At 46.9% G+C, this 27,432-nt stretch overlaps 2 protein-coding genes across 5 annotated transcripts; one reads left to right on the plus strand and one right to left on the minus strand.

The window, feature by feature from the left end:
* Positions 1 to 785: 785 nt before the first annotated feature.
* Tmem127 (transmembrane protein 127) lies at positions 786 to 20,428 on the minus strand. 4 transcript variants are annotated; one of them, XM_013019794.1, is made up of 5 exons: positions 20,346 to 20,428; positions 20,017 to 20,112; positions 19,461 to 19,778; positions 5,023 to 5,187; positions 786 to 3,169 (listed from the first exon to the last, which is right to left on the minus strand). In XM_013019794.1, the coding sequence occupies exons 3-5, from the start codon at positions 19,702 to 19,704 to the stop codon at positions 2,862 to 2,864; spliced, it is 717 nt and encodes a 238-aa protein (XP_012875248.1). In that variant the 5' UTR covers positions 19,705 to 19,778; positions 20,017 to 20,112; positions 20,346 to 20,428; the 3' UTR covers positions 786 to 2,861. The 4 variants fall into 4 exon arrangements, with proteins under 4 accessions (XP_012875248.1, XP_012875249.1, XP_012875245.1 ...); XM_013019795.1 differs by lacking the exons at positions 20,017 to 20,112; positions 20,346 to 20,428 and adding an exon at positions 20,158 to 20,290 and having other exon boundaries at positions 19,461 to 19,774; XM_013019791.1 differs by lacking the exons at positions 20,017 to 20,112; positions 20,346 to 20,428 and adding an exon at positions 20,158 to 20,290.
* An 84-nt stretch (positions 20,429 to 20,512) lies between these two features.
* On the plus strand, positions 20,513 to 26,246 carry Ciao1 (cytosolic iron-sulfur assembly component 1). The gene is made up of 7 exons (XM_013019790.1): positions 20,513 to 20,755; positions 21,251 to 21,399; positions 21,612 to 21,723; positions 21,827 to 21,915; positions 22,849 to 23,050; positions 23,915 to 24,002; positions 25,608 to 26,246. The coding sequence occupies exons 1-7, from the start codon at positions 20,617 to 20,619 to the stop codon at positions 25,846 to 25,848; spliced, it is 1,020 nt and encodes a 339-aa protein (XP_012875244.1). The 5' UTR covers positions 20,513 to 20,616; the 3' UTR covers positions 25,849 to 26,246.
* The last annotated feature ends 1,186 nt before the right edge of the window (positions 26,247 to 27,432 follow it).

Raw genomic sequence — 27,432 nt, forward strand, 5'->3', positions numbered from 1 at the left:
ACATAGGTACTTTCTCAAAGAGGAAATATTTGTATTTACCTAAATGGACTGTTTCCCAAAGAAAGCTCTAGGCCTTTTCACTATAATCTTAGCACACAGGAAAGATAGATAGATGGCACTTCCAGAAGAGCTTTTCTACAGGTTATTCCTGGGAACAATTCCTATCCCCAATCCTTTCCAATGATCACTTCTTAAAGTTTCAAAGAGAGGACAGTTTATTATTCTTTTTGGCCATTCTTGGGGCTTGAACTCAGGGAGTAGTGCTGTCCTGCTCGCTGCCGCCCCCTGCCCCCCTCCAAGGTTAGTACTCTATCACTTGAGCCACAGCTCCAGGACTGGCTTTTTTGGTAGTTTATTGGGGATAAAACTCATGCACTTTCCTGCCAGGTTGGCTTCAAACTGCAATCCTCAAATCTCAGCCTTCTGAGTAGTTAGGATTACAGGTGTGAGCCACTGGTGACTGGCAGGATGGTTTCTTTTATAAGCCACAACCCAAAGTCTACTCCCCACAGATGGCAGGAGTTTCTAAGTGGCTCTTTCTGCAGCTAACCAGAGGACAAAGTCAAGGTTTGAACTAATGATGTTGGGCACAGCCATCTGTTAGCTTCTTAGCTTGTGGGCCTAGGAAACTTCTACGTGAAAGGTGTCACAATTAGGAGCTCCTAGGAACAAAAATGTCATGCATGGTGCAGGCACACAAATCCCTTCTAAGTTAGAGGAAAAGAGAAAAACATACGGGGAAAGCTCTGGAAAAAAATGACAAGAAATCATTGGTATTTACATTCTTGTTTGTACTGTCTTTTTGTTTTGTTTTGCCTTTTAATTTTTTTTCCTAGAAAAGAAAAACAACCAGGAGATTTATATGACAAACTATCAGTGTCAGGATGGCAGGGGAGAGAGAAAGGACAGAGGCATGGGAAGCTAATAAAAAGTGGGTTCCAAATCACATGGAACGGTCCACAGGATTGTGTCAAGATCCTCATGAGATGACCGTTCACTTTGGCATGCGTGTTTGGTGCCCGGTCTTCTGGCCCGCCCTCTCAGACACCTATGGTCAGGGAGAGCTGGGCACACTTCACCTGCCGGTGACAAGTTCAGGATTTTTATAGAAAGACAGACTTAATGTAGTTTCTTGGCTTTGTGCTCAGATATAACATGTCAGCCTTTCTTGCCTTAGAGAAGGGTTTGAAAGAGTGTGAGAGTCACCCTGGGGTACACATTGGTATCACATCACTTGTATGCAGACATAGTCTTCACCCACACAGGCACCTATCCAGACATTCCCAGTCAATCTGGACAAAGAAGAATGGGGATGTGACAGTCTCCTAGTCACAGCTCAATGGTTGTATCCATTATTCTCCATTTGTTTGAACTGCCTATTGCCTAACGAGTGGGAGGAGATTAGAGTATCTCCATTTTAGATCAGCACTGGACACTGATTGGCCATGTGGACACAGAAGGCCTCTTAAGTTTCAACCACTTTATGCCCCAGGTCTTGGGGCCGAACAGTCAGCTAGACCCAGAGAAAATGGGGTAACCAGAGTGATGGTTGGGCAAGAAAGAGCCAGTAGCACACTGCAAGACTAGAGTACATTCCAGAAGGGGAGAGGGGCATGCAGCAAGCTGTAGCCCCAAGTCACAGTCTAGGGGACACACTGAGTCTGAAGGTTATAACCAGATTTGCTAATCTGTCAGGGTGGTCCTGACACTAAGCCAATGAGCCACTGGTTGGAGTTCCTATGTAGAGTGGAGGGTCCTGCCCTGCTTGGCCCCTGTTCCTGAGCTGAGGCCAGGTTACATCTCAGTGCCGCAGTCCTGAGGAGCACCACGCTGGCCAGCCAGCCAGGCCACAGTCCTCAGCCCCTCGGGGGCCATGCGGCTCAGGTTCCACAGGTAGGCCCCAGGGAACCGCAGTGGCTGGGAGGGAAGGAGCCAGGGCAGAGAGGCTGCATTCTGCTGGAAGAGATACTGGGAGGAGTGACCAGAGGCTCAGACTGAGCTATGGTCCAAATATTGCAGAGCCAGAGGGAATGGGATCCATTTCTGAAAAAGGACAACAGCCTTGTCCCTATTTTTAAAAGACAATATAGTTACTGCTGCTTGTTTCTGTTTTTTTTTTCTTTTAAAACTATTCATTTTAAAAGGTGACAAGATCAAGAGACTGAGTCTCTTTCCCTCTGATCCTATGAGGAGGCACAGGAGGCCTTGGGCTCTGGCTTGCTTCTGCCTTCCTTTCCTGGCTCGACATAGGAAACCACAGCAGGGCAGAGAGAGCTAGTGCTCTGCTCCCCAACAGTAATTTCTTCTTCCCAGAAAACCAGAACACATGTAAGGAGAAGTCCAAAGACTAAAGTGCAGAGAATCCACCAGGTGGGCAGCCTGGGCCTGGGGCACTGAGAAGGAAGGAAGGAGTCAGCCCAGAGCTACAGGTATGGAACAAATGTTAAGCCTCATGAAGGGAACCTATAGGGCAAGTCCCCTTTTCCTTGTGCTCTGGTGACACTTCTCTCTGGAATTGTCCACTACCAGCAGCAACCCCAAGAAAGTCCCAGACCCAAAGATATGGCCCATGAAGGGAGGAAACCTGTCTGGCCCTCCCCTGGTTGGAAGTGATGGGTGACTGGTAAGGGAGCAGAGTGTGGCAGTAGGGGAAAGTGCATTACATAAATTCGCTGAATCCCAACTTCTGGGAGCAGGGACACATGGACAACTCTAAAGGCAGAGTCTCTCCTGGGGAGGTTTGGTAAAGATGGTCAGGGTCCTACTAGTGAGGCCTGCTGGGGAAAGGAGCTCCTCTGGGCACAAGTGGAGCTGTAGCATTGGGGGAGGGGCTGCTGAAAGGAAGAAAGTTCTGGCTGGCATTAGGGTGTATAGGCTGGGGGTGGCTGGAACTGATTGATGACCTCATACTCTGCTGGGTAGGGCTCATTCTCCTCCATCTCAGACAGCAGTTCCAGTGCTTGCTCTTCTTCTTCTGTAGGGTAGTGACGCAGGAGGTTGGCCGCAGTAGCCAGGATTGAGGCTCCACCAGCTCCTGCCACCAGATAGAAACTAACAGCAAAGGTGACGTAGACCTGCGAGCCGTGGTACTTCTTATGTTGCTGCTGCTGGGCCAGGATGAGTTCAGAAGCCCAATAAGAAAAGCCAATGACGGTGGCACACTGCAGGACTAGGGGACAGAAGGACAGCACAGAAGGGGGATTAGGAGGCCTCTGTTGCCTAGATGCTTGAGAATAGCCTTTCAGAGAATCTGTCTGGTCCCAGGCCCTGAAAAGAGGAGCTCTCTTGGCCATGGGATTCTTGGCATGCAGTTGGGGACAGCTATTTGACCTCATCCTAGACAAATTATCTTTGTCTTAACAATCTGAAATTGGAGCCAGGTGCTAGTAGCTCATGCCTGTTAACACTAGCTATTTGGGAGGATGAGAATGGGAGGATTGTGGTTCAAGGACAGATCAGACATAAAAGTTCACAAGACCCCCTTCTTGACCCATAGCTGGGTGCAGTGGTAAGCACCCTTTTCTTTTCTTTTCTTTTTTTTGAGAGGAGGGGGTCCGATCATGGGGCCTGAACTCTGGGCCTGGGCACTGTCCCTCAGCTCTTCAGCTCAAGGCTAGCACTCTACCACTTGAGCCACAGCACCACTTCCACTTTTTTCTTTTTGTTTATGTGAGGCTGAGGAATCGAACCCAGCCCAGGGCCTCATGCATGCAAGGCAAGCACTCTACCACTGAGCCACCTTCCTAGCCCCTCTTTTTTTTTTTTCTGGCCAGTCTTGGGGCTTGAACTCAGGGCCTGGGGCACTGTCTCTGAGCTTCATTTGTTCAAGGCTAGCACTCTGCCACTTGAGCCACAGCACCACTTCCAGCTTTTTCTGTTTATGTGGTACTGAGGAATCGAACCCAGAGATTTATGCATGCTAGGCAAGCCACATTCCCACCTCATTATTCTAAGCTATGTGGGAGGTTATATTACAGTTCCAATCTAGATAAAAAAGTCTATGAGACTCCATCTCCACATAGGGAAGTGGTTGTGTTGGTACATGCTTGTGAACCCAAAGATGGGAAGCCTTTTAAAATAGGCAGATTATGGTAAAGGAGTATACTCTGGCAAGAAACTAGACCCTATCTCAAAAATAATCAGTGAAAAATGGAAATGAAAGCATGGCTCAGTGGTGGAACACCTGTCTGGCAAACATGAAAACCCTCATCTCAAGTCCTGGTACTGCTTAAAAAATTGCAATTGGCATACTAAGGACACTATTATATGTTGTTAGGTCCTTAAAAGAAATAAGCAAGCTGTGAAACGTGTGAGCTGGAGTTGACAAGTACCAACACAAGCCAAACTGACACACTAGCTCAGTTATAGGGGAGGAGATCAGCCAGACCAGTACAAGCCAAGAAGGCTGGTCTACAGGGAAGTCAGAGGGTAGAGTACAGCTGGGTGCTGGCGGCTCATGCCTGTAATCCTAGCTACTCAGGAGGCTGAGATTTGAGAATCATGGCTCAAAGCCAGCCCGGGCAGAAAAAGTCCATGAGACTCTTATCTCCAAAAACTACCAGAAAACTGGAAGTGGCACTGTGGTTCAAGTTGTAGAGCACTAGCCTTGAGCTGAAGAGCTGAGGGAAAGCACCCAGGCCCAGAGTTCAAGCCCCACAACTGACAAAAAAAAAAAAGAGGTAGAATACTTGTACACCCGTCTAGGATAGACAGCCTGGCTCCTTCTTGCTTACTCCAGGCTCTGAGCTCAAATGAACTTCAAATGCCATTTTTAGAGAGCTGTGAGGTTCTTTATGGAATTCTAACAACATTCCCTCCCTACAGATGGACTGAGTAGGTTTGGTATCTTGGCAAGCACATTTACAAATGACTGCAGCAAACTGCTAACAGACTCAAATGCTCTGTGAAAAGCTAAGCTTGTCATAGGAGCACCTGGAACCATGTCTGCTAATAGAAATGAGTTCCACACGCCACTGTGCCCTCTGGCAGCTCCCCCTTCATGGGAATAGGCCCTCAGCTTACCAGTGAGGATATGGGCAAAGGCATAGCGACGAGTGATCTTCAGGGCTGGATGCTTGGGCCCAAAGACATCAAGAAGGAATGCAGAAAGACTACACAGGATGCCCAGGAAGCAGAAGGCAGCAATGACCCTCAGGAGCAGCACTGTCTGGGGGTTCATGCAGAAATCTGTAGGAGAGAGAACCAAAACGTCAGGCACAAAGTAATACTCAGAGGAAGGGAAAGCCCTACCTGGGAAGGTGCTCTGTCCCCCTCCACCATAGTCTCAGGAAGTCTGGGACACTGCAGAGTATTGTGTTAGCCACTGTGACCATCTGGTCTGCTAAGGGGGACAGGGCTGAATAGCCTCCTACCAACAGACAGGACTCCAGGTCACTACTGCCAAAGCTCTTAAGTTCTTCTTTTTCCAACAGAGACTAGCATATGTGCACGATTCACTGTGCTATGCTCTTCTAACCATTTTTCAAGATCCTGACAATTAAGCTGGAATGTAAACCTATCCTTCTAAAGGATGCATTAGGCTGGCATTGGACTTCTGAGCTAAGACAGCCAGACATGCTAAGATCAGAGGCTAATTAATACTTGTTCTTCATTCATTCGTTCATTCATTCTCTTTTTGTTTCAAAAAGAAGGTGAAGCCAGGCATTAGTCGATCACACCTGCAATCCTAGCTACTCAGGAGCATGAGATATGAGGATCATGGCTTAAAGCCTGGGAAGAAAAGTCTATGAGACTCTTATCTCCAATAAACTACTTAGAAAAAGCCAGAACTGACACTGTGACTCAAGCAGTAGAGTGCTAGCCTTGAGCACAAAGAGACTCAGAGCCAGTGCCTAGGCCCTGAGTTCAAGCTCCAGAATGAGCAGGAAAAAAAAAAAAGGTGAACTTGTAGATGCTACACTAATTGAAATGAACCAAACATAGGACAAATATTGTATAACTACACTAACTACCCTATGATCTAGTATTTCCACTCCTGGGCATTTACCCAAAAGATTACAAACCAAGATACAGTAAAGCCACCAGCACAACCATGTTATTGTAGCACAGTGTTATTGCAGCACTATTCATCAGAGCCAAGGTATGGAATCAGCCCAGATGCCCCTCAATGGACAAATGGATCAAGAAAATGTGGGTATATGTACACAATGCAATTGTACTACTCCATTAGAAAAAATAATATTGTACCATTTGTAAAGAAATGGAAACAAAGGAGGAGGCAACAATGCTTGATAAGAAATGTACTCATTATCTTACCGATGTAATTGTAACTCCTCTGTATGGTATTTTCATAATAATAATAAAAAAGAAATGGAAAGACTTGGAAAAAATTATGTTAAGCGAAGTAAGTCAGGCCCAGAGAAATGAAGAATCCATGTGTTTTCTTATATATAAGACAGATTTAGCTTACAAACTCATAAGTAAATATAACAGTTGGTATGCAAGTATATATTAATGTATTGACTGAAATACAGTAGATTCAAGATCTTAAATACTGTAAGTCCTTAGAAAGACAAAATCAAAAGTTCAGCAAAATAAAGTACCAGGAAGATGGTACTCAAAAGGGGTGAGGTGGGGCCAAGGGGCAAAGGGTAGACAAATGAAATGAGGGGGAAAATACAAACAAGAATCCAATGCAAGGCTGGGAAGGTGGCTCAGTGGTAGAGCACTTGCCTTGCATGCCTAAGGCCCTGGGTTCGATTCCTCAGCACCATATAAGCAAAAAGAAAAAAGCCGGAAGTGGCGCTGTGGCTCAAGTGGTAGAGTGCTAGCCTTGAGCTGAAGAGCTGAGGGACAGCGCCCAGGCCCAGAGTTCAAGCCCCACGACCGACAAAAAAAAAAAAAAAACCTTCAGGAAACAGATAGCAGTAAAACTTGCACAGCACTGAGAACATAGTTTTATGTCACCAAACTAACACTTAAAAATAGTTAAAATGAGTCAGGCATCGGTGGCTCACGTCTGTAATCCTAGCTACTCAGGAGGCTGAGATCTGAGGATCACAGTTCAAAGCCAGCCCGGGCAGGCAAGTCCTTGTGCCAGAAAACCAGAAGTGGCGCTGTGGCTCAAGTGGCAGAGTGTTAGCCATGAGCTGAAGAGCGCAGGGACAGTGCCCAAGCCCAGAGTTCAAGCCCCATGACCAACCAAAAAAAAAAGTTAAAATGGCAAATCTTATGCACATTTTACTTCAAGAAAAATTTTAAAATCTGGGCAGCAGTGGCTCACAGACAATGCTCAGACCATGAACTCAAGTCCCAGGACTAGCATAAATAAATAAATAAATACATCAGAAAATGAAGTTGAAGGAGTTCTGAGAAATGTTAGGTAATGTGATAGACCATATCCATAGCAAGACTGAGGCTGCCTGGGCTATATCATAAGACTCTGTATCAAAAACCCAAAAGGAAGTCAGTGCTGGGGCTCATACCTGTAATCCTAGATACTCAGGAAGCTGAGATCTGAGGATCGTGGTTTGAGGCCAGCTTGGGCAGAAAAGTCCATGAAACTTTTTTTTTTTTTGCCAGTCCTGGAACTTGAATTCAGGGCTTGGAAACTGTCCTTGAGCTTCTTTTGCTCAAGGCTAGCACTCTACCACTTAAGCCATAGCACTACTTCTGGCTTTTTCTCTTTATGTGATACTGAGAAATCAAACCTAGGGCTTCATGCATGCTAGGTGAGCACTCTACCACTAAGCCACATTCCCAGCCCCAGGAGACTCTTATCTCCAATAAACTACTCGGAAAAAAGCCAGACATGGAACTGTGGCTCAAGGGGTAGAGGGCTAGCCTTTAGCACCAAGAGGCTCAGGGACAGCACCCAGGCCCTAAGTTCAAGCCCCAGGACCAGGGAAAAAAAGGAAAAAAAAGTGTAAGTACATGGAAGTCTTAAATAAATTAGCGAAGTTGGTAACTACATTGTCACATTTATTTTGCTCCCTCTCAGAACCTTACCAAAATAAAAGGACTTCTTTTTAAAAGCATAACCCCACCCCCATACACACACATACAAAGCAAAAAAGTGAAACAAAACCAAGAAAACTGCAAATGAAAGTAAGCAGACCATCAACAACTTAGGTTAGTATACAATGTACCACAGGGACAGACAACACTCAAGAAGCCCTAGGGTCATGGAGAAGGCACAGGATGACAATTATGCACCAATTATACTATAATTCCATGCTTTAAGAACACAAATAAGAGCCAGGCACCAGTGGCTCATGTCTGTAATCCTATCTACTCAAGAGGCTGAGATGTGAGGATCCCAGTTCCAAGCCAGCCTGGGCAGCAAAGTCCCCGTGAGACTCTTATCTCTAACCATGCAAAAACCAGAAGTGGCACTGTGGCTCAAGTGACAGAGCACTAGCCTTGAGCCCAAAGAGACTCAGGGACAGCACCCAGGCCCTGAGTTCAAGCCCAGGACTGGCAAAAAACAAACCAATAGACAACACTATCAGTCTCCTTCAATAGCTATGCAAACTGCCAAAGCTTCTAGAAACAGACTAAAGACTGATCTATAAAAAGGCCAGGCCATGATTAAGCATTTTAGGTCTTAATAAAATAACTGTTAACCCTCAAAATGGGACTTAACTCTCTCTTCTTCTTTCTCAGATATTGGCAAGCTCTTCTTTCAGTTCAGGCAATGGGACCCCAACTAATTTAGGAAAACTTGGGAAGGGCTGGCCAGACTTAAGCTCCAGGCTCCTTTCCCAAATCTTAGTGTCAAGAGTCTACATGTCAGGCTGGTAAGGTGGTTTAGTGGTAGAGTGCCAGCCTAGCATGCATGAAACCCTGGATTTGATTCCTCAGTACCACATAAACAGAAAAGGCCAGAAGTGGCTCTGTGTCTTGATAAAGACAGCACCCAGGCTCTGAGTTCAAGCCCCAGGACTGGCCAAAAACAAAACAAAACAAAAAACAAAAGCAAAGGATCTAGATGTCAAGCCAAGAATCTGCAGATGGTGATCATCAGTGCACTGCACAATTCAGTTACTAAGGAGTAAGCATGTTTAAGGATACCCAAAGGGTCTGAGTTTTAGGTCTGACACAGGGCCTAGGAATCTGGATTTTACCAAGCAAGTAGCTCAAGCCTCACTCTCAAAGAACAGCGGCCCCAAATCCTAGAGAAAGGTGGACTGATTGGGAAAAGCCTACATATCTGGGAAAGGAACCCAATGTCAACAAAGCAGACTCAGCCCAGCAGAGGGCTGGTGTCATGAGGTCTTGAACAGGGGACACCACAAGCCTTTATGACTGGCATGCATACCCTGCCTCAGGCTCTAAGTTCTCCAGGCAGATGCTGGTTGGGCCCAGACAAATCTCATGTACATCCATCTGGCTTTGGATCACCAACCAAGATGCCCTCTTTTCAAGATCTCATCTGTTGACCATTGGGTTAAAAATCCCTCTCAAGCCAGGTCTCAGTGGCTCATACCCGTAATCCTAGCTACTCAGGAGGCTGAGATCTGAGGATCCCAGTTCAATGCCAGCCCAGGCAGGAAAGTCCAAGCGACTCTTAACTCCAATAAGCCATCAGAAAGCCAGAAGTGGCGCTGTGGCTCAAGTGCTAGCATGCTCGCCTTAAGCTGAAGAGCTAAGGGACAGCGCCCAGGCCCAGAGTTCAAGCCCCACCAAAAGCAATAAAACAAAAAACCCTCTCAAGCATCCATCCTAGATGACTGCCTACTGCCAGGAAACTGCCGGTGGGCATGAGCTCTGCTGGCAGCCAGCACCGACCCTTCATAGATTCAGACAGAGTGTGGGGGAGAGGGCGGAAAGGGTCTAGAAACTCATGTGAAGTCATGAAAAAGAAAAGCTTCAAGATGCAGAAGCTGTCCTCTGACTCTATTATGAATACTGTTAAAAGCTGAGACAGTTCTTGTGGTCCTTGTGGCACAGGGCAAGGATGGGGAAGCACTTAAAGTGTTCAAGTGCCTCCAAGAATAATCTGCCAGAGCAGGCAGAAGGGCTGACATCATGACCCCTCTGCAGCAGAGCCTGGATAATTCACTCTAATTAATTAATGCAGCCAGGTACTCTGAGGCTCTAATGAAAAAAGGAATATAGAGAGAGGCTTCAAAGACACTGTATAGCCGGGCACTGGTGGCTCAAATCTGTAATCCTAGCTACTCAGGAGGCAGAGATCTGAGTATCCTGGTTCAAAGCCAGCTTGGGCAGGAAAGTCCCTGAGACTTTTTTTTTTTGTTGGTCATGGGGCCTGAATTCTGGGCCTGGGTGCTGTCCCTGAGCTCTTCAGCTCAAAGCTAGCACTCTACCACTTGAATCACAGCACCACATCTGAGTTTCTGAGTAGTTTATTGGAGCTAAGAGTCTCATGGACTTTTCCTGCCCCGGCTGGCTTTGAACCATGATCCTCAAATCTCAGCCTCCAGAGTAGCTAGGATTACAGGCGTGAGCCACCAGCTCCTGGCTTTATTTATTTATTTGCCAGTTGTGGGGCTTAAACTCAGGGCCCAGGTGCTGTCCCTGAGCTTCTTTTGCTCAAGGCTAGTGCTCTAACACTTGAGTCATGGCTCCACTTCTGGCCTTTTCTGTTTATGTGGAACTGAGGAGTCGAACCCGGGACTTCGTGCATGCTAGGTGAGCACTCTACCACTAAGCCACGTTCCTAGCCCCCCTGAGACTCTTATCTCCAATTAAGTACCAGAAAACCAGAAGTGGCCCTGTGGCTCAAGAGGTAGAGCGTTTGCCCTGAGCTGATAAGAGCTCAGGGACAGTGCCCAGGCCCAGAGTTCAAGCCTCACAACAGGGAAAAAAAAAAAGACTATATATTTTTCCCCCTCTGGTTGACTGGCACAGGCTATTCCATTTATTTTCCTTTAAAGTGTGCTCCTCTTTCTTTCTTTCTTTCTTTCTTTCTTTCTTTCTTTCTTTCTTTCTTTCTTTCTTTCTCGGTAGTGGGGACTGAACTCTGGGCTTGGACACTGTCCCTGAGCTCTTCAGCTCAAGGCTAGGGCCCTACCACTTGAATCACAGCGCCACTTCCAGCTTTTTTCTGTTTATGTGGTGCTGAGGAATTGAACCCAGGGCCTCATGCATGCAAGGCAAGCGCTCTACCACTGAGCCACCTTCCCAGCCCCTGTGCACCTATTTCATATACTCATGTGGGTCTTATCTTTTTCTTTTTCTCTTTTCTTTCTTTCTGTCTCTCTGCCTTGTTCTTTTTTTGCGTGTTGGTACTGGGACTTGAACTAAGGACCTTGAGCTCTCACTTAGCTTTTTTCCCACATTCAAGGTTGGCACTCTACCATTTGAGCTATAGTTCCATTTCAGGCTTTTGGAGATAAGAGCCTCACAGACATTCCTGCCCAAGCTGGCTTTAAACCACAATTCTAAGATCTTAGCCTCCTGAGTAGGTAGGATTACAGGCATGAGCCATAGGCACCAGGCTTCCTTTATGTTTCTTTGTTGTTAATTTTTTTTTTGGGGGGGGGTCTGGTTGTGGGGCCTGAACTCTGGGCCTGGGCGCTGTCCCTCAGCTCTTCAGCTCAAGGCTAGTATTCTACCTCTTGAGCCACAGCACCACTTCTGGCTTTTTTTTTCTGCTTATGTGGTACTGAGGAATCAAACCCAGGGCCTCATGTATGCCAGGCAAGCGCTCCTACCACTGAGCCACCTTCCCAGCCCCATGTTGTTGTTGTTGTTTTGTTTTTTTTGAATTGTTGCAATTATGTAAGTCACATAAAGAGTATATTTCTTTTTGGACAATGTCACCCCTTTCCATGCTCTCTCTCAGTTTCTCCCTCTACTCTCTCACAGTTTCTTCTTCTTGGCGCCCCCCCCCCAAGTTGTATTGTTTACTTTCAACATAGTATCTAGTGAGTACTTTTGCTGCATTTGTTCACCCATTGTCCCTCCATTTCTTTTTCTTTCTTGCTTTTCCAGTTGGTCATGGGGCTTGAACTCAGGCTAGTACTCTACCATTTTGAGACACAGCACCACGTCTGGTTTTCTGGTAATTAATTGGACAAAAGCTGTCTTTGAATTCCAATCCTCAGATCTCAGCATTCTAAGTAGCTAAGATTACTGGTGTGAGCCACAGCATCCAGCTTGTCCCTCCATTTCTGCATTCCCCTCTTGCCCTCCCAAAGACAGATAAATGAACAAACAGACAAAAAGAAAATAATAACAGCAACAAAGAAAAAAAAATCTTTCCATTTCCTGGAGTTCATTTTGATGCCCTTATATTTCTTAATATATCTGTTTCAACAATAAGGGAGATATGCAACATGAAAAAAAGCTTCAGAGAGTAAATCCCTTCCCTTCCCTTCCAGATGTTCACCTGTCCCTCCCCAAATGCAGACATTGTTGGAGGTGCATTACACAGTCTGTGAGAGGAACTTGTGGACACAGATGGGTCATGTGTTGTCTTTGTTGATACTGCTGCCACCCTGGGAGTCATGGCACAGCTAAGATGAGGAATCCAAGTCTCCTCCAGGTTACACAATGATTTCAAACCATGAACTTGTGCTGCTTGGAATCACCAAGCACCAGTCAGCAGCTTTATTTTGGTCTGATGGAGATAATCACATCCTAAGGAAGTGTATTTGAAGGGTCAAGGCCAATATGGGAGGCCTTGCTTATTATGCACAAAGCCCTGGGTTCCAGCACCATGAGGAAGGAAAGAAAGAAAGAAAGAAAGAAAGAAAGAAAGAAAGAAAGAGAGAGAGAGAGAGAGAGAAAGAGAAAAAGAGAGAAAGAAAGAGAAAGAGAGAAAGAGAAAAGAGAGGGAGGGAGGGAGGGAGGGAGGGAGGGAGGGAGGGAAGGAGCTAAATGATCCCTTGTCCAAGCTATCCTCAGAGTCAATAGCTGCTGATCTTATCAAAAAAGCAACTTAAAGAGTGGAATCACAAACAAACAAAAGCAAGAAATTCAGTTCTGATCATTAAGCAATGATCACAAGGGGTGTAATTGGACAAAAACTGCTTAATGTGGTGTTTAAATGCTGCAGCACTGTAGCCATCAGAGTCTAGCTTTGGGATACTGGGACACCAGAAAGGTTCTGGGCTTGTTATCAAATCCTAGGCCTGTCACAGGTTCCATGTTACCTTGAGCCCAGTCACTGATTGCCCACAGCCACCGTTGCCTCATGAATCAAATAAAAGCAGCCATGCCTGCTTCACCCCACTGTAGAGTGCTCTGAGAGAGTCAGCCTATTCCATGCTATTACTGATCTACCAACCAAGGGCTATTTTGACTGATCCACAGTGATATCACCGGTGTGCCTTTCCTTCTCACACTGACTTCCTGGACCAGTGGCTAAAGGAGGAACCATTAAAGCCAGGCCAGGGTCTGCCCCAGCAGTGTGACAATGTGGTACAGAGAAGAGGCTTCTAATGCTCAACTCACAGGTTTTGTTTCAATTGCCTGTCTCCATTCACAGACTGTAAGCCCTGGGTGTAGAGATCAAGCCAAATGGGAATGTGGGTATTGCTATGGATAACCAGGAGCCTGCCCTGTTTCCCAGATGGTCTTTCACCAGGAGGGTCACAGATCATGTGGCAGGACAAGCAGTTATCCCAGCTCAGTGCCTCTCCAGAGACCACTATCACAACATCTTTTACTTCACTTCGGAGAAATCAGTATAGCACAGAGGGCAGCAAATATCTCCTTTGAGAGGACAAAGCCCATCAAGATTACAAAGATTTAACTGTGGGAGAGAAAGGGCATGAGGGGCAAGGTCTTGACTAAATTCAAGCTAGTCATTCAGAGTACTACCCTCTGGTAAGACATACAACACATCCTACCCTCCAGTTGTGCTCTGGCCTGTTTATTTTGGTCAACATTGCTTGATTATCCCCTGTAGTCATCAAGGAAGAAGGCAGCTGCTGTGTAATAGGATTCCGAGGAACTGACTTTGCCCAAGGTCACTGGTGAGTCACTGGACTGGATTTGTTTTGAAAGCCCTGGCTCTTCCTGTCTACCTGCTCATTGCTCCAACCACCTCCTAACCCATAGAGCTGCAGGCTAGGAAGGCTAAAGTGGCTTCTGACCAGCTCGGTGTTGCTCTCCCATCTCCCCTCCTCCTCCTCCTCCTCTCCTTTGTACTCTGGAAAGTTATTGACAACAGCCACTGGAAGATCAAAGGGTAGAGAGAGGCACTTCCCACTACCTCAGCAATCTCTCACTCATAATCTTCCCACTTGCTTGCTCACTGTAACTCCAGTGACAAGCTTCTAAATATAAGCCACCAACAGGGCCCTATAGTGCAAGACGGGTCATCCTATAGGTATCAATGGTGCTAACCCAGCTGCCTGAGGACAATCTCCCTCTCCTCTCAAGACGGGACAATCTGGACTACATGTGACACTTCCTGCATCAGAAGCCCTCTCTGGAAGGTCTTTTGATCTTCCAGTGACTGTTATCAATCATTATTTACCCAACTTCAAACCCCAAACTTCCTCATTCTCCAAAGATGCTTCCTGAGACTGTTGTCAGAGCTCCCTTTGCTGGCTACATTGGTAAGGTAGAAGGTCTTGAAGATCCCCTTCCAAGGGCCACAAAAGGCCTGAGGATTTCTCTGGACCTTGGCTCAGGTTGAAGAGGTGAGAGAAAACAGGCAGCCACTGGGGAAGTAGAAGAATTGAGAACTTGTTGAACTGGCTGTATTTGCTAAAGCTTCTGAGGCTCTATGCCTGGCGGTAGAAGGATGAATGGCTTTCCCTCAGAATCACCAACTTGAGCCTAATAATTGACACAGTGTGGGATAAAAAGTAAATAGAAACTGGGCACCACTGGCTTGCATCTGTAGTTCTAGTTACTCATGAAGCTGAGATATGTGGAATGCAGTTCAAAACCAGTGAAGGTCGAAAAGTCCAAGAGACTATATCCAATTAAAACAAGCTAAAGTATGGAACAAGTGGCAAAGTGCCAGCTTCAAGCAAAAAAAACAGGTGAGAACCTGATGCCCTAAGTTCAAGCCTTGGTCCTGGGTCCCAGAACAAAAGAAAAAGAAAAAAAGCAAGGGTTATGATATCTTGCATAGCTGTGATTGAAAGAAAAAGAAACCTGGAATTCACTAAGGTACAGTGGTCTTATTATGAGCCATGGACTTCAGAATCAATGTCACTAGGATTGTTGTGTATCCCTGAGCAAATTTCCTGACTTCTCATGCTGAGAGCTTTATAAAGTATAGCTTCTAATAGTACTATACCTGCCAAGTACACATCTGTAATCCTAGCTACGCAGGCAGCTGAGATCTAAGGATCACGGTTCAAAGCAAGCCAGGGCAAAAAACTGTGTGACACTCTTATCTCCCATAAACCACTCAGAAAAAGCTGAAGTGGTGCTGTGGCTCAAGTAGTAGAGTGCTAGCTCTTCCTGAGCACAAAGAGGCTTGGGGACAGAGCCCAGGCACTGAGTTCAAGCACCAGGATTGGGGGGTGGGGAAGGTGTTCTTCAGGAGAACCTAAAATCAGGTATTGAGTGTGTTTAGCATAATTCCGATGCCTTACACACAAGCAGGTGCTAAGAAATGGTAAGACTGCTCCAGAGACTTCCGGCCCACCCTACTTAGTCACCTGCAGAGACTTGACAGAATATGCTCTCCTTCTAGAAGTATCTGTATACACATCTGTACCACCCAGCTCTACTCCCTTCTGAAATGGGCAATATCCCAGGATTCCAGGTGAGGACATCTGTTAGCCCTGATGACCAGCACAAGCTCACAAGATACCATATGTCTGGGTGCCAAAAAACCAACCAATGATGGAAAAAGGGAGAGAAGAAGCAATCAGGGAGCTCCTGATTCCACACCTCTGTGATGGTTCACAAAGGCCTATTAGGCTTTGTGATATCCATGGGTATGCTATCACAAACTATACATGGGGGGCTGGGAAGGTGGTTTAGTGGTGGAGTGCTTGCCTAGCATGCATGAAACCCTGAGTTCAATTCCTCAGTACCACATAAACAGAAAAAGCCAGAAGGGATGCTGTGGCTCAGTGGTAGAGTGCTAGCCTGGAGCTAAAGAAGCTCAGGGACAGAGCCCAGGCCCTCAGTTCAAGCTCCAAGACTGGCAAAAAAACTATATGAGCTAAAATCTCTAAAAACAAAGCAAAAGCTATGTAAAGGCTAAGATAACATGCTTTAGAAAAGGACAAAATCTGGTTTGAAAAAATTTGTAGGAATAAATATATATGTGAGCAAAGAATGTGCAGTAAGAACTTAAGTTGAACATGCTTGGACAAGGATCTTTCTTTTTCTTTTCTTTTTTTTTCTGCTGGTACTGGGTCTTGAACTCAGGGCCTGGGTGCTGAGTTCTTTTGCTCTATTACTTGAGCCACAGCTCCACTTCCAGTTTTTTGGTGGCTAACTGGAGAAATGGGTAACAAAGACTACTGCCTCGGCTGGCTTTGAACCTGGATCCTTAGATCTCAGCCTACCAAGTCTCTAGGATTATAGGAATGAGACACCAGCACCAAGCTATGAGGTTATTCTTTTAAGTTTTTATTTATTTTTTATTTATTTACTTTTTTTTGGGGGGGCAGTCCCAGTCACTGTCCCTGAGCTTCTTTTGCTCAAGGTTAGCACTAACAATTGAGCCACAGTATCACTTCAAGCTTTTTCTGTTTATGTGGTACTGAAGAATCGAACCCAGAGCTTCATGCATGCTAGGCAAGCATTTTGCCACTAAGCCACATTCCCAGACCCTATGAGATTATTCTTTACAACAGGTGATGTAATACAAAGGATAAAGTCTATGCAGAGACTATACCATTTTATACTGGCATCAACAGATAGAAGGCAACCTCAGCAATGCCACCAGCTGGGAAGCCTTGTTATTGAAAATCATTTTTCAGGTTCCTGGTTCCTGGATCTTTGAAGTAAGGATGCAGAGTCAGATTGCCTCTTCTTTTTTTTTTTTGGTCAGTCCTGGGGCTTATACTTTGGGCCCAGGCACTGTCCCTCAGCTCATCAGCTCAAGGCTAGCAGCTCTACTACTTGAGCCACAGCACCACTTCTGGTTTTCTGCTGGTTTGTTGGAGATAATAGTCTCACAGACTTTCCTGCCCAGGCTGCCTTTGAACCGAGACCCTGAGATCTCAGCCTTCTAAGTAGCTAGGATTATAGGCATGAGCCACCAGCACCTGGCTAAGAAATGTACTTTTTTTTTTTTGGTCAGTTATGGGGCTTGTACTCTGGGCCTGGATGCTGTTCCACTGTTACTCAGCTCTTCAGCTCAAGGCAAGCGTGCCTCTCCTTCTGTCATGTGAATTATACGAACCCTTCTACCCCAGGAATTACTAGCAAAAAGGAAGCATCATGAATTCTCTCTCAGTTTGTGTGTGACACTAAACTCTTGAAACACTGCAACAACATGGGATCAAATGCAAAAGGCCTAAATGAAGTGGCAGAAAGATGACAGTTCCACCTCCAAAAAGGCAAATATTGGGTAATATGCTGAGAAATAAGCCATCCAGATACTCAAACTTGATGGTCTTTCTATATCAGCTACACGACAAGAAAAAAGCTGTATATCACAAGCCTTAGGTTTTATGTATAACTTCAGTTTTAGAGTACCAACTCGGCCAATACATCATGAGGATGAATTGGGAAACAAACCAGAAGCCCCTATCCTATTGCCTATAAAATCATCTTAACGCCTCTAAAACTCAAAAGAAAAGCAAAACAGGAAGAGAATGCTAGACTACATGCTAGGGCTTTTCAGCCAAGAATTGCAGAACTGGCATATGACCCAATACACAAAGGGTTTACACCAAATCCCAGGACCCAAATTCTTCAAGAAACAATAATGCAAATATCTAACATGAAAGGTTTCTGATACAAAGGGCAGCAGACATCTGGAATGCATCATAGCCAGAGTGGCAAAGGAAAAACAAACACCTCCAAGAAAGATTCAAAAGCCCTTTGAGGGTGATGAAATATGCTGTTACTAAGGATTGTTTGAGGTCCACTAATGATTTTTAGGTTAAAAACCAGACTGTAACTAAGCACCAATAACTCATTCATGCCTGTAATGCTAGCTATTCAGGAGACTAAGATCTGAGGACCCCAGTTCAAAACCAACTCAGGCAGGAAAGTCTGTGAGACTCTTATCTCCAACACTGGCTCAAGTGGTGGAGCCTTGAGTGAAGAAGCTATGGGACATCCAGGCTCCTGTTGCTCACACCTGTAATCCTAGCTACTCAGGAGGCTGAGATCTGAGGATCATAGTTCAAAGCCAGCCCAAGCAGGAAATTCCATGAGACTTATCGCCAATAAACCACTCAGAAAGCTGGAAGTGGGCTGGGAAGGTGGCTCAAGTGGTAGAGCGCTTGCCTTGCATGCATGAGGCCCTGGGTTCGATTCCTCAGCACCACATAAGCAAAAAGAAAAAAGCCGGAAGTGGGGCTGTGGCTCAAGTGGAGAGCGCTAGCCTTGAGCTGAAGAGCTGAGGGATAGCGACCAGGCCCAGAGTTCAGGCCCCACGACCGGACCCAAAAAAAAAAGAAAGAAAGAAAAGAAAAAAAAAAAAGAAAACTGGAAGTGGTGCTGTTGCTCAAGTGGTAGAGTGCTCGCTTTGAGCTGAAGAGGTGAGGGACGGTGCTGAGGCCCAGAGTTCAAGCCCCATGACTGGAAGGGGGGCAAGAAGCTATGGGACAGAGTGCCCAGGCTGTGAGTCCAAACTCCAGGACTGGCACACACGTGTGCATGTGTGCACATACACAGAAAAAAAAAAAACCAAAATACCCAGATTGAGCAGGCTATTCTCACATCTTTGTGCCTTTACCCTCACTCCCTGAGACAAGATAGGACCAAAAGAGCTATGGGGATCCCTAGAACAGTGCTGCTCTAGGCTCTGGACTGCCTCTTCATTTAGAAGCCAGAACAGCACTTTCTTCTGCCTACCTGGCTGGGAAGCATAATGTAGAACAAAGCAACCTTACCTCAGTCAGGCATACTTATTAAGGCTTCTAACAGCCAAATTTCAATTACTGAATGTGACCATATTACTGACTTCTGATGTCCTTAGACCCTCTCACCTTTTCCTCTAATACTATCTTTGAATACTAAAATATCTTTTAAAATCTAGTTAAAGATTCCTTTTTCCTCATTAATCAGGCTACTTCAAAATAAGTTTTCCTTTATTCTACAGGTTCCTAAGAAGGGGAGAGCTAATTGTGATACATAGCACCCTTATCTTTTCTCTATATACAGCGCCCTTCTGGCAGAATCCTAAAATAGCAGCAGTCGGATTAGCATGACTGTGAGTAGGTGCCTCGGTGAATAACATCAGAATTAATGAAAGGGCTGGACCCCTAACAGAGCCACCTGGTGGGCATAAACACCAGGGCTCTTTCCCTAAACCAAGTGCTCCCCGCCTCCCGAATCAAATGCTTCCCCTCACCCTTGGCTACCTCTGCTTCGATTAATCCCTCAGTCTGCAATGCTCCCAGGCCTGGAGGGCAAGAGCGCAGTAACCTCACCTTTTAGCAGGTCCGGGTGCACGTAGCCCAGCACATCTGAGACCCCCAACTCCTGGCGGGAACAGGTGCCTCCATGGATGTGCAACCAGGCGGGCTCCGCGAGAGCAGTGCATAGCGCTGTGATGGACAGGGCACCAGGCAGGGCCGAAGCCAGGCTCCGCTCGGGCTGCTTGGGCAGAGTGCTGCCCCCCGGGCTCCTCCGCCGGCGCCCGCCGGGCAGCCCAGAGCCTCCGGGGGCATACATGCCCGGGGCCGCCCGCCGTAGCTCTGTGGTCGCTGCTGATGGGCGCTGACCTTCGCCGGGCGCGCAGAGCCTGCCTGTCCCGGAGAGAGCAATGCACTGGGTGGCCAAAGCCCGGGCTGTCAGGACCGACACGAGGGTGGGGGGTTGGCCTGGGCTAAACAGATCGGAGGACTGCAGGGACTTGGGGGGCGGGGACGGAAGACTCAAGATTAGGGTGGAGGACTCAGAGGGCTGAGGGCTAGGTCGGGTCTGGGCAGATCAGAATGGCGGGGATACAAGGGATCGGTTACTGGAAGGGGGGGGAGGTGGCACCTGGACCCAGGTTCTTGGCCCGAGGGTGCCAAGGGACGGAGGACGCCGCTGGGCCGCAGGGATATGGGACCCGGGACCGGTACTTCGGGATGCGACCTGTGTAAAGAAAAGACCCTCTCCACTCGGGCACTCGCTCCTCACCGGTCAGCAGGCCTCAGAGCTGGATGGCGCCGCTCCGCCCCGTCACGGGCTCCTCAGCTACCCGGGGCCGAGCAATCCCAGGCCCCAATCCCGCAACGCCCAGACCGACCCCGGCCGATGCACTTCCGGCTTCCTCCTCCTCTGCCTCCGCCTCCTCCGGCTCCCGCCCCGTCCCCCTCCCCGCGTACGTCACACATTGCGCGCGCCGCCGGCTCCCTTCTCCGGGTCTTACGGAACTGGTAGTTCGAGGCGGTCCTGAGGCGCTCCCAGCTACAGGGCGGAGGGTAGCGACTACAACTCCCAGAAGGCTGCGCGGCCACAGCAGCGGGCGCTTCAGTTCCCAGGACGATCGGGGCGGAAGCTGGGTACTCCGGTGGCCGCAGCGGCGACAGGTTTGGTAGGACCCGCCGTCGGTACACTGACTCTTGCCTACCTCTTCCTCACCCAGTGCCGGCCACCATGAAAGACTCGCTGGTGCTGCTGAGCCGTGTCCCAGCGCACCCAGACTCCCGCTGCTGGTTCCTGGCCTGGAACCCCACGGGGACCCTGCTGGCCTCCTGTGGCGGCGACCGTAGAATCCGCATCTGGGGTACCGAGGGTAAGGTCGAGTGTAGTTTATCCTCTGGTGCCGAGGACTCCGCGCGCAAGCGTCGTGTTGAGTGACGTGGGAGAAGCGACTTTAGGGCGGGACCTGAGCCACCTTGAGAAGGGTTTGTCAGGGATGCAGTCTGTAAGTACCGGAAACGGCAGCAGTACATAGGCTGGGACCGTTGCGGGAGTTGGGATCCTTGCTGAGGCAGAGAAACGGGAACAGGAAGGTAACAGCCTACAGAGAAATTTGTGGCTTTTGGAAGTCATTGAAAGTTTTCTTTTAAAATAAATAAATTAGGAGAGTGACTTTTCTGATTTGTTTTAGAAAGGTGCTTCCAAAGGAAGTAGTCAGTGACATTATTATATGTTACTGAATACACCAATGAAATATGATCCCTAGGTTGGGCTCTAATTATATCCCTCGTGATTGAATGGCATTGATGGTACTTCAGTACCTTCCCATGCACCGAGCTCCACAGCCTGGCTTGTCCTCTACCTGTAGGTGACAGCTGGATCTGCAAGTCTGTCCTTTCTGAAGGCCACCAGCGTACTGTTCGGAAAGTTGCTTGGTCTCCCTGTGGGAATTACCTGGCCTCTGCCAGCTTTGATGCTACCACTTGTATTTGGAAGAAGAGCCAGGATGATTTTGAGGTAACCAGGCTGGATGAGACCTTGTCATTGTGGTTGCTTCCCAGGGCTGGCTTAGGAACTTGAGTCAACCTGGGCCAGCTGAGCTATACCTGTGGGAAGACTATATATATAGCCTTCACTTAAATTTTTGCACTGTGGAATTCATGACCCTAGATTTGGGTAAACTGTAGGAGTCTCAGCCACCATTAATTCTTATCCCTTTTCTTTTTCAGTGTGTAACCACTCTTGAGGGCCATGAAAATGAGGTGAAGTCAGTGGCTTGGGCCCCATCTGGCAACCTCTTGGCCACTTGCAGCCGAGATAAGAGTGTGTGGGTCTGGGAAGGTAAGTCCAGGTCCCTCATGATATTGATAACCAGCTCACAGAAACCCCTCTCTAAGTCCTTGACAGGTCACCTAGTCTGTTCCTTTCTTACATTCTCCTACAGTTGATGAAGAGGATGAATATGAATGTGTCAGTGTGCTCAACTCCCATACACAGGATGTCAAGCATGTGGTTTGGCATCCCACCCAGGAGGTAAGTTAAGAGAGGCCAAGGCCTGGCGCCAGTGGCTCATGCCTATAATCCTAGCTACTCAGGAGGCTGAGATCTGAGGATCATGGTTCAAAGCCAGCCTGGGCAGGAAAAGTCCGAGAGACTCTTATCTCCAATAAGCCACTCAGAAAACTGGAAGTGGTGCTGTGGCTTAAGTGGTAGAGCTCCCTCTTTGAGCTGAAGATCTGAGGGACAGTGCTCAGGCCCAGAGTTCAAGCCCCACAACAGACAAAAAAAAGGCCAAAGCCAAGCACCTGTGGCTTATGCCTATAATCCTAGCTATTCTGAAGGCTAAGATCTGAGGATAGAGGTTAGAAGCCAGCCTGGCCACATCAATCTATAAAACTCTTATCTCCGGGGGGGAGGGGGGAAAGGAGAAGGATTGGGATTGGGGGGGAGGGGGGAGGCTGGGAAGGGATGTGAAGGGTAAACAAAGGAGGAGGCTGCAATGCTTGGTAAGAAATGTACGCATTATCCTGCCCATGTAATTGTAACCCCTCTGTACAGTATGTTCACAAATAAAATTAAATTAAAAAAAAACAACTCTTATCTCCAGTTGAAGCAAAAAGCCAGAACTGGCTCAAATGGTAGATAGAGCTCTAACAAAAATAAAGCTGAGCAAGGGTGTAAGGCCCAGGTTCAAGCTCTAGTAGTGGCACATGCAAAAATGTTAGATTAGATTTGTTGATAGACAGGAACTCTGCTGTAGAAGCTTGTGTTAACTTCCCATCTTCTAAAGCCTGAAGCTGGTTTTTAAAGGACTCTATCTCTATGACTGAAAAGTCCCCTAATGTGGAAATTTAACAGTGAAATCCCTCTCTGTATAACATAAGCTAAAAAAAAATTTGTATTGGAAACAATTACTGCCTAGGCTATACAGACAAGTGCTGGGTCTCTTTCCTCTCCTCTTAACAGCTGTTAGCCTCTGCCAGCTATGATGACACAGTGAAGCTATACCAGGAAGAAGAAGATGACTGGGTCTGCTGTGCTACCCTTGAGGGCCATGAATCTACTGTATGGAGCTTAGCCTTTGACCCCAGTGGCCAGCGCCTGGCATCTTGCAGTGATGACCGTACTGTGCGCATTTGGCGCCAATATCTACCAGGGAACGAACAAGGTGAGTGTCCAATAGTAGAGCTAAATGACACTATTCCCCCATTAAAATATACTCTTTAGTCACAGCAAGTTAAAAATAACATGTCACCAGGCACTGGTGACTCACACCTGTAATCCTACTACTAAAGAGGCTGAGATCTGAGGATCGAGATTCAAAGCCAGCCTGGACAGAAAAGTTGCTGAGAGACTCTTATCTCCGATTAACCACTTGAAAATCAGAAGTGGAGCTGGGTGGGTGGCAGAGTGCTAGCTTTGAGCAAAAGAGCTCAGGGACAGTGCCAGGACCCTGAGTCCAAGCCCCATGACTGATAATAAATAAATAAAATGTGACATAAGGGGGCTTCAGATAAGAGTACTGGAAGAACCCAGACAGAGCATTTCATTCCAAATTTTAGAGAGTATGTAGGATTTTAACATAAGACAAGTTTGACACAAGATTCCCAGTAAAGGGGCTGGGAAGTAGCTCAGTGGTAGAATGCTTGCCTTGCATGCATGAGGCCCTGGATTCGATTCCTCAGCACCACATAAGCAGAAAAAGCTAGAAGTGGCACTGTGGCTCAAGTGGTATAGTGCTGGCCTTGAGCTGAAGAGCTGAGGGACAGCATGCAGGCCCAGAGTTCAAGCCCCACAACTGACCAAAAACAAACAAAAAATACAGAGCTCGTTTGATAATAACCTGCAGGAGAATGGGAGGCTTCTTTGAATTGTCTGCCATAGTGTGTGACATAGGAGGAGGATGGGGACAGAGGGTTGGAGATAAGGGCTCATGATTGTTTGAAGATGGGTTGAGGGAGGGGAGTAGCTACAAAACTATGTGCCCAGGACATAGGCAATGTCTTGGGCTTAAGAGAAGTCTGTCATGCAGGGGTGGCAACCGGCGGCACTGACCCCAGTTGGAAATGTATCTGCACTTTGTCTGGCTTCCACTCCAGGACCATTTACGATGTTGCTTGGTAAGACCTCCATTCCCCACATCTTACAGTAGAGATTTTAGAGATATAATGATCTTTGTATTATCACATGGGAATTGAGAAAAACTACCTCCATTTCTTCAGATCAAGTCTGTCTGAAGAGCTAGTTGGCCTGGGGTTTATAGGAGCTGATTTAGACTCAGTCCCAGGTCTGGGTTAAGATCCTAGGCATAAGCAATACAAACAAAAGAAAACAAAGATCCCAGGCTGAGCTGGGTGCCAGTGGCTCATGCCTGTAATCATAACTACTCAGGAGGCCGAGATCTGAAAATGGTGGTTTGAAGCCAGATGGGACAGTAAAAAAAGTCTTTGAGACTTTTACCTCTAATCATCAAAAAGCCAGAAGTAAAGTTGTGTCTTAAATAGTAGAGCTTTAGACTTGAGCATATAGCTAAGAGACAGTAACCAGGCTTTCTGCTCAAGCCCCAGTACCAGCATACATACACATGTACATGCACGTGCCTGCACACACACACACACACAAATCCCAGACCACTGTGAAGGTAGCACTAGCTTTAGGGTTCACATAGTATGGTATAGACCTGAGATGAGTGAATCTATAGATTGTAATTGAAGTCTTTAACGGCTTGGTAATAGCAACTTGACCACACTTAAGGAGGCTAAAAAAGCTGAGCCATTCATACAGGAGAGGAGATTAGCCGGCAGTTCTGGCCCTGAAAGTTGGATCTAGGAAACAATCCCAAACCATGAAAAAAAGTTCATGTGCATCAAATCATGTTAGCAAACATTTGGGAATAACATATATTTAACAAAAACGGGCTTAAAATATGACAAAATTAAAGTCTATTATATCCTTTTAAAAAAAAAAAAAAAAGGGTTGGGGCTGGGAATGTGGCTTAGTGATAAAGTGCTTGCCTAGCAAACATGAAGCCCTGGGTTCAATTCCTCAAGTACCACATAAACAGAAAAAGCCAGAAGTGGCCCTGTGGGTTAATCGGTAGAGTGCTAACCTTGAACAAAAGAAGCTCAACGCCTGAGTTTAAACCCCAGGACTGGCAAAAAGAAAAAAAAAGGTTAAGAATACTTCATGGCATGGGTATTACGCAAAGTGAGAAAAGTATAAGTCAGAATTGTATGAGGTTAATTATGTAGTTTAGATTATGGGAGTAGGGAGCTAGGAAAAGCACCTGAAGACTTAGGAGGCTGATGTTTGTGGCGCTTAAGCTCTTCAAGCAGGCACCCGTGGCTCATGCCTGTAATCCTAGCTACTCAGGAGGCTGAGATCTGGGGAACGAAGTTCAAAGACAGCCCAGGTAGGAAAGTTTGTGAGACTCTTATCTCCAGTGGTTAACTGGAAGTGGAAAACCAGAAGTGGAGTTGTGGCTCAAAGTGGTAGGACGCTCACCTTGAGCTGAAGAGCTCAGGGACAGCACCCAGGCCCAGAGTGCAAGCCTCACAACTGTCAAAACAAAAGAGAAAAAAGCTCTTCAACAGAAAACTTTTAGCTGAGGGCTGAAATCTGGGAACATGAAAGGCCAAGGACTAGAGAAATTTTACCTATTTAAGTTGTCTAGTTGGGGAAGCAGAGGGAACCTACATACCCACTCATGCATGTGTTCTTCCCAGGTGTCAGCTGACAGGTGCTCTGGCTACAGCTTGTGGGGATGATGCCATCCGAGTGTTTGAGGAGGATCCCAGCTCAGATCCACAGCAGCCTACCTTCTCCCTGACAGCCCATCTGAGTCAGGCCCATTCCCAGGATGTCAACTGTGTGGCTTGGAACCCCAAGGAACCCGGGCTTCTGGCTTCCTGCAGTGATGATGGAGAAGTGGCCTTCTGGAAGTATCATCGTCCTGAAGGCCTCTGACTTACAAGAGTTGTGTTTCCCTAGAAGATATCCCAAGACACTCTCAGTCCAAAGGAAGAACTAAAGATTTAACTTGGCTCATCTGTTCAGATTTAGGTAGAAATACAGAGTCACAGGACCATTTAGTTTTCCCTTCTTGACATAAGGGCCTCAGTACAACCACAAAACATTAGCACATTATTATGCCACAGACTGTACTTCCTATAGAGCACAGTGAATATAAGTATTTATAATTTGCTATATACATGTAGGAAAGGGTGTGTCTCAGACCTAAAATTGTAAACTTATGGATTATATTGCATCTGTATCCCAAGTCCTATTTCATAATATTCATCATGTGAATTGTCTGAGATAGATCTGCTTTCTCAATTTCTAGATAAATCCTTGCGTTTAAGACATTCAAAATTGAAGGATTGTTTTTTTTTCGGGGGGGGGCAGGGGAGATAGGTGACTGGATCAGAATAAAGGGTGTCCTCTGCTTTTTCCTAGATACCCTCATACACCTGTTTTATGCTATGATGGCAACTAGGAATATGAAAATTAAATGGGGAAAGAGGTCAAAAGGGAGATTATTATTAGTTACCATCCAAGTTTTTTAAAGGTGAGGGCAGACAAGTCTTCAAAAGTTTGTGGGGGCTGAGAAGGTGGCTCAGTGGTAGAGAGCTTGCCTCACATGCATGAGGCCCAGAAAAAGCCAGAAGTGGCGCTGTGGCTCAAGTGGTAGAGCACTAGCCTGGAGCTGAGGAGCTGAGGGACAGCTCCCAGGCCCAGAGTTAAGACCCTACGACTGACAAAATAAGTTTTTGTTCCTCTGTAGGACCACAGCATGAAGTACAACATGAATTTGTGGGTTTTTTGTTGTTGTTTTGCCAGTCTTGGAGCTTGAACTCAGGGCCTGGGCTCTGTCCTTGAGCTTCTTTTGCTCAAGGCTAGTGCTCTACCACTTGAGCCACAGCATCCCTTCTGGCTTTTTCTGTTTATGTGGTACTGAGGAATCAAACCCAGTGCTTCATGCATGCTAGGCAAGCACTCTACAACTAAGCCACATTCCCAGCCCCTGTGGTATTAAATGTTTAAGGCAAGCCCTTCCAAAACTGGAGATTTCCCATTGGGACCATGAAATACATGTACCAGCTACAGGCAGGGTTCCCCTGGCCGAGGGCAGCTGAGCAAGTTGGAAGCACTGGGCCACTGAGGGAAGGCTCTCCCACCCAGGAAGCACACCTAGTATGTGTGCTAGCCGCTGGTGAAGCGTCCCCTATTGGGAGCATGCGCTGCCTGCTGACAATCAGCACTCCCCTGTGGGAAGCCTCCGGAGCCACAAAATGCTTGCAAAGGCCTGCTGGTGGCGGGGCCCTTTCCCTTGAGAAACACCTATACAGAGACTTGAATCTAACCTTCCCAGCCCCCACTGAAGACTAGACCAAGTTCCTTTCAGCTAGCCTGAGACTGAGTGCATGTACAGGTGCTTGCTGGCCCAGGGACCCAGCCTACCCAGGGTGAACTAGCCCAGGCCAAACTTGGGCACAAACAGGCCAAGCTCTAGTCATGACCCTGACAATCCTGGAACCCAAATGTGAAAAT

This window comes from Dipodomys ordii, unplaced genomic scaffold, assembly GCF_000151885.1.
Source record: "Dipodomys ordii isolate 6190 unplaced genomic scaffold, Dord_2.0 Scaffold47, whole genome shotgun sequence".
NCBI classification, from domain to species: domain Eukaryota; kingdom Metazoa; phylum Chordata; class Mammalia; order Rodentia; family Heteromyidae; genus Dipodomys; species Dipodomys ordii.